Source organism: Berghia stephanieae, unplaced genomic scaffold (genome assembly GCF_034508935.2).
Source record: "Berghia stephanieae isolate SIO BIC M18660-M18661 unplaced genomic scaffold, UCSD_Bste_1.3 scaffold2468, whole genome shotgun sequence".
NCBI classification, from domain to species: Eukaryota; Metazoa; Mollusca; class Gastropoda; order Nudibranchia; family Aeolidiidae; genus Berghia; species Berghia stephanieae.
In genome coordinates, this window is record NW_027623587.1 from 1 (window position 1) to 6,013 (window position 6,013).

The 6,013-nt window shown below is 37.8% G+C and overlaps 1 protein-coding gene across 1 annotated transcript; it reads right to left on the reverse strand.

Moving 5' to 3' along the window:
- Window positions 1-474: 474 nt before the first annotated feature.
- LOC144961445 (uncharacterized) lies at window positions 475-3,087 on the reverse strand (the record flags this gene model as incomplete). Its single annotated transcript, XM_078894625.1, has 4 exons — window positions 2,965-3,087; window positions 2,417-2,542; window positions 1,105-1,230; window positions 475-627 (listed from the first exon to the last, which is right to left on the reverse strand). Coding segments are annotated over exons 1-4 (511 nt in total), but the record flags the coding sequence as incomplete, so codon positions are not given.
- Window positions 3,088-6,013: the final 2,926 nt, after the last annotated feature.

A 6,013-nucleotide genomic window follows, 5' to 3' on the forward strand; every position in this document is an offset into this window, starting at 1 on the left:
TGTACACTTCCCTGAGTTCTAGGTTCACTCCCCACTGCCACCTACTTCCCATAACTTTGTCGGGATTCGTCGGGTTTCGGCTGGTTTCGGCGGGTTTCGCCGGGTTTCGCCGGGTTTCGGCGAGTTTCGTAAAAAAGACACACCCGATTCTCGTACGCTCTCGGGAGAAGCCAAAAAGCGTGCCAAAATTCAATGTTCATGAGAGACAACCGTGCAATCGGCCAGCCAGCTGCTCCAGTTTGTCATATTGCACAGTCTGCTGGAACTCAAGGTGCTAGAACTAGAATCCAGCGAGCAATGTAATATCCCATCAGTTTTAATTTCACTGCTAAAAAAATTAGTGTCTATCAATTATGAATATAAAAAAAGAATAAATTGAAGCCACCAGTGAGAAAGAGGATACACTTCTGGTGTCTATGTTCTTGCGCAGACTGATTTATAAATTTTAAAAAATCAAGAAGAAACAAAACTTACGGTCACCAGGATAGGGACAGATGTTGCACCGTCCCCTATGTCCCCATGCTGCACCTTCAGTACAACAGCATTCAGCTCTCGTCAAGTTGCTGTTCCTGGGATCAATGCACCGGCCAAATTCAAAGCCTTCGTAACAAGAACCAGGTCTCAAATCTATTGAATAAGATGATTAAAGACTTATTATGTATTCTCCCTATTAAACAAAATTTGTCGGTATTAATAAAGACATGTCAAGTGAAAACCATTCTTCTCTACCAAAAAAAAAAGACGTATGTGTTTCCAAAGACGATGTCAATTGAAACAATCCCTCTAAAACAAATACAAGCTTCTTATAAAGACAATGCGTTATGCCTTGATGCTTAATAAACGGTTTTAAGTGGAAAAAAGTAGTGTGTGGTAGCGATTGTGTGTATAAGTTTGTGTGTATGTGTATCAGGAAGAGAGAAAGTGAAGAACAAAAGAGAGAGAGAGAGAGAGAGAGAGAGAGAGAGAGAGAGAGACGGGTGGAAGAAAAAAAAGAAAGAGAGCGAGAGAGAGAGAGAGAGAGGATGTGGGGGGGGGGGGGATAGAGAGAGAGGGGGGGGGGGGCAAGAAAAAAGTATACACAGTTATACAAAATGTCATATTTACCAACACATGCCATTCCATCGGTGGTGACTTCATAGCCAGCAGGACAGGTACAATGGAAGCCACCAGCCACATTTCTGCACTGGCCTTCATAACAGGCGGATGGCAATTCCATGCACTCGTTGATATCTATGGAAAAAACACAAATAAAATTATTACTCCCTTCCTTGCGGTATTATATAAACACCTAAGCATTTGATGAAAGAAAATAAATAATCCATCAAACACAACAACTGATGTAAGTAGGAGTCATTAGACCTGCCAATACTACGAAACAAGTCGTAGAATTACGAAAGGTTGGCGCCAATTTCACAACTTTTTGAGCATCTCGACGTCACTAAAATTTATTGAAAATGAAAGTTGATACCAGCCCAAATAATTCAAGGATTTTGAAGTGTTATTTACATGTGAGAGTAAACTGCTAATTTTCAAAGTTAACTGTAGCGACTTCAATTGTTATCGCCTGAACATTACGAATTTTTAAGTTTTCAAGTAGGTATGTCTGAATCAACTATGTTGTCCTATTGGTGAAAAATAATTTTGCCACAGAAAAGAAAAAACCAAAAGTGCCTAAAGTGGTGCAGGGTTGGGGGAGGGGGGGGGGGGGGGGGGGGCTTCCGGGTCACAGTGCAATGTCTTAACTCTTGATAATGATTAGAACAAAAATTCTTAAAAGCAACAATCAAACTCTTTAAATGCAAACATCAGTAACACTATATGGTTTGGCATCATCTTATCTTTCCTAATTGCTGAAAATATATTGGTACCCAAAATGTAATTTCAAATCTTCCCATGAGTTAAAAAAATACCCCGAGTAACAGACAAGCGTTGTGTGATAGATCCTTCTCTATTGATGATTTAAAAGTATGGAATTCCTAACCAAGCGTCAGAATTTATCACAATTTGATGGTTTGTTTTTGATTTGTTGGTTTTTTTTGTTTGTTTTTTTGGGGTTTTTTTTTTGTTTTTTTTTTTTGGGGGGGGGGGGTTTGTTAGTTTAATTTTCCTTTGTTATGTTTTTTTTTTAAATTCTCATACGTTTCTATCTGCTTCTCCCATTTTAATATTTTCATCTAAAAAATATATACAATGTGTAATGAACAATATATTGTAATTTGAGTGTTGAGGCTATTTAAGGAACAACTGGTCCATTTTGAAGTCATGTTACTGAAATGATATGACATGATATTATTATTTTTCTATCTGAATGTGATTTAGAAAGTTTTGAAATCACCTCCTTACATATTCTGCAATCCGTCCTACTTTGTAAGAATATTGGTGACCATATTGATGTAAAGATTAATTATATTTTTACCCAAGCACGTTTTCTTGTCTGGAGACAATCGGAATCCTTCAGGACATTCACAGATAAAACTTCCCTCGGAATTCTGACACGTTCCTTTATCACACATGGCGTTGAGCTCAACACATTCATCAATATCTGGTGAGATTTGATTTATGTGGATGGGATGAAGTTGGTGTTGATGACGATGATGATGATGATTGGTGGTAGTGGTGGTGGTGGTAGTGGTGGAGGTGGTAGTTGGTTTAATGACGATGCTGCTTCTGTTGCTGCATCTGCTGCTGCTGCTACTGATTATGATGATGATGATGATGATGATGATGGTGGTGGTGGTGATGGTGGTAGTTGTGATGGTGGTGGTGGTGGTGGTGGTGGTAGTTGGTGTAATGAAATGGCGATGCTGCTTCTGCTGCTGCTGATGATGATGATGATGATGATGATGATGATGATGATGATGATGACTAGCATATTGATGATGATGATGATGAGGAGGAGGAGGAGGAGGAAGAGGAGCAGAAATGGGAGGAGGATGGTGAAGATGAAGATAAAAAATCAATGACCTCTACAGTTCTGGCCGTCCTTGGACAGCGTGTAGCCATCTGGACACTGACATGTGAATCCACCTGGAGTGTTTATGCATCGCCCATTGGTACAGATGCCTATCATGGCCACACACTCATTTATATCTGGTTGAAATTGGAAAGTGCATGTTCTTAGTCAATATAAGTACACCTCTTTCTTAACATACCGATGTTCAAGTAACCTTTAAACAAAATTTTATTAAAGTTTAAAGTAAAGACAATTATAGAGATTAACATAAAGCCGTCCAAAACAGACTTGGAGGAGAAGCCTTCGCCAAGATTTGTGCGTCTCAAATCTTACCTGGAGAGGGGCAAAGGACTGTGCCAAGGACAGAAGAAGATGGAAGAGTGCTGTTGAGGCCCCATGCTCCGCCAGGAGCCAAGAGGCATAAGTCAAGTAAATCAACATAAAGTATAAGAAAAGAAAATACTCATAAACCGAACTGTTTATATCAGGAATGATATAAGGTTCTAGACAAGAGGTTGAATGTTTTCTTAATTGGATTCAATATCCTGAAGTCACGTCCGCCCAGCAACGAGCAGCTTGGTTCTAAACAAAGAAAACCGGTACTCTTTATTCTTCATGCTGGCCAGAACTTTTTCACATGTCATGAGATCAGAATGGATAAAAGTCAAAATATGAGCAGATTCATAATGCTTTTCTCCTCTAGATACACTTTTATTCTCGTCGGAGAAGTATTTCATAAGGGCGTCCCCCATTGTTCCGATAGTTTAAAACCAGTTACTAAGTAACTATGCGTTATTACGAGGGAAGTGACGTCACGACTGTTGAAGCCTATTGTTTTCATGTAAATATAGACTATTAAATTAAGAGGTTTAATGTTCCTGTATGAGCAACAACATCATTAATGGTGTCTGATACATTATTTTTGCTATTCACTGTTACGTGAAGTAAATTTGGTTAGTGATTATTATATTATAAAAAACCATGCCACTGCCAAAGGCATTATATGATTTAGTCCTAATATTCTTTCAGCATAAAATATGAGGGTATATGATATGATATAATAAGATATGACATATGATTTGATATTATAATGTATTTAAAATATACATGTTGGGAATACGCACTATTTGCGGGGAAATAAAGGCTATTCGTAACAGCACTCATCTATGTCTATTATTATATTTCTGCATTATAAGAATTTAATATAGATCAAGACGAATCTTTAAAGCCAACACCGATCAAAATCGGCCCAGTAATAAAGTCTGTAGATGCGCGCAAATGAATCTGGCAACAGGGCGGCCAGATGGTAATCCCCAACACCAAATGACCGATCATTATGCCCTAGCAGATTTTATAAATAATAATTTGAGTCAATGGGTGATAAAATTCTTTTTTTTAAAAAGGTCTGTGAGTTACTACTATATCAATCTGTAAAAAATAGATTTATGATTTTTAGATTTGCCAGTAATTCTGTGCTCGTTGGCAACAATTTAACATGGGCTGTAAGGAACGATCCTTTAGTTTGTTGGGGTTTTTTTTAATTTCGATTCCGAGAAATTCTTAAAAGACAAATCCTTTCCTTTTGTTGTTATTTTTTTCAATTCCGAGTAATTCCTGAAAGACAAATATTTTTCTTTGGTAATTGTACCTGTGCAATCTCCTGTGGCGTTAGGGTGAAGCCAGCACTGCAGTGACACTTGAACATTCCATTCATGTTATGACACGTTCCATTCCTACAGATTCCTGGTCGAGCCTCACACTCATTAATATCTGTAAATATACGAAAACGAAGCACCACAAATTTGAAGCATTTATTTATATATAGCAATATCCACATAACATTCTCAAAGCGCTTTACAAGGGGTCCCTGACCAACAGCAGCGCTTAACAGGTAGGATGAGGCATGACGCTATGCATACCAATATAAACTACTAATACAAAAAAATCACTGGCGCCGTGTACTCATCAGCTCAACTCTTTAAGTTGAATGTTAAACAAATAAATTTTATATATCTATAGCTATTGATGATAATACAGACTTTTTTTCAATCACATTGGTCGTTGATATTTCTTTTATTGATTTATACGTTATACTTTATTTATCTATTTGTTTATTTATCTATCTACCTGAATATTCCTTAGATTTCTTTTATTGATTTATTTATCATACCCTATTTATCTTTTTGTTTATTATCTTTTTAGCCGGTTATTTCTTGGTTAGAAAAGGGGAACTAACTCACCAATACAATCTTCTCTGTTGGGTGAGAGTCTGTATCCATCATTACAAATGCAAGTGTAGCTTCCGTCCAGATTGAGGCACTTTCCATGTTCACAAACACACCCGTACTTCTTCACATTCGTTTATATCTGGGAGGGGATGAGAGATTTGACCATTTAATTATAAGAACTTCTATTCAGCAAGTCGTGAGATAGAAATATTCAATAATCTGCCAGAAGATATACTCGATGGTCTTGTGATCTAAGTGATACAACATCATTGAGTTTGAACTTTTTTTATATAGCGCAAAATCCACTAAACATACTCAAAGCGCTTTACAGGGGGTTCCTGGCCAACAGCAACATTTAACATTTAGGACGGGACATGACGCCTGTTATGCGATATTACAATTTTTTTTCGGACATAGACAACACTGTTATCGGCCAGGTACTCATTTTACACCTGAGTACGGGGAGAGATTGTGAGTAAAGAGCCTTCTCCAAGGACTCAACTATGCGCCGAGCGAGGCTCGAACCCTGGACCTTCCGATCCAAAAGCGAGTGTCATACCACAAGACCTCATAGTCGCTTAATAATCTGCCAGAAGATACTCGGTGGTCTTGTGATCTAAGCGATGCAACAACATAATAGGTAGAAAAAAGTAGATGCTCCAAGAAATTGTTCTATAGCAGTTAAGTTGTCCTATAAGAGTTAATAATAACCAAGACGCTCGGACAAGGAACAGCAACACGATATTTACTAAAGCTTACTCAGGAGAATTCTATTTATGTTCAGAACTGAATTACCTACTCTTTTATTCATCAATTCAGGTTTTTATACAGG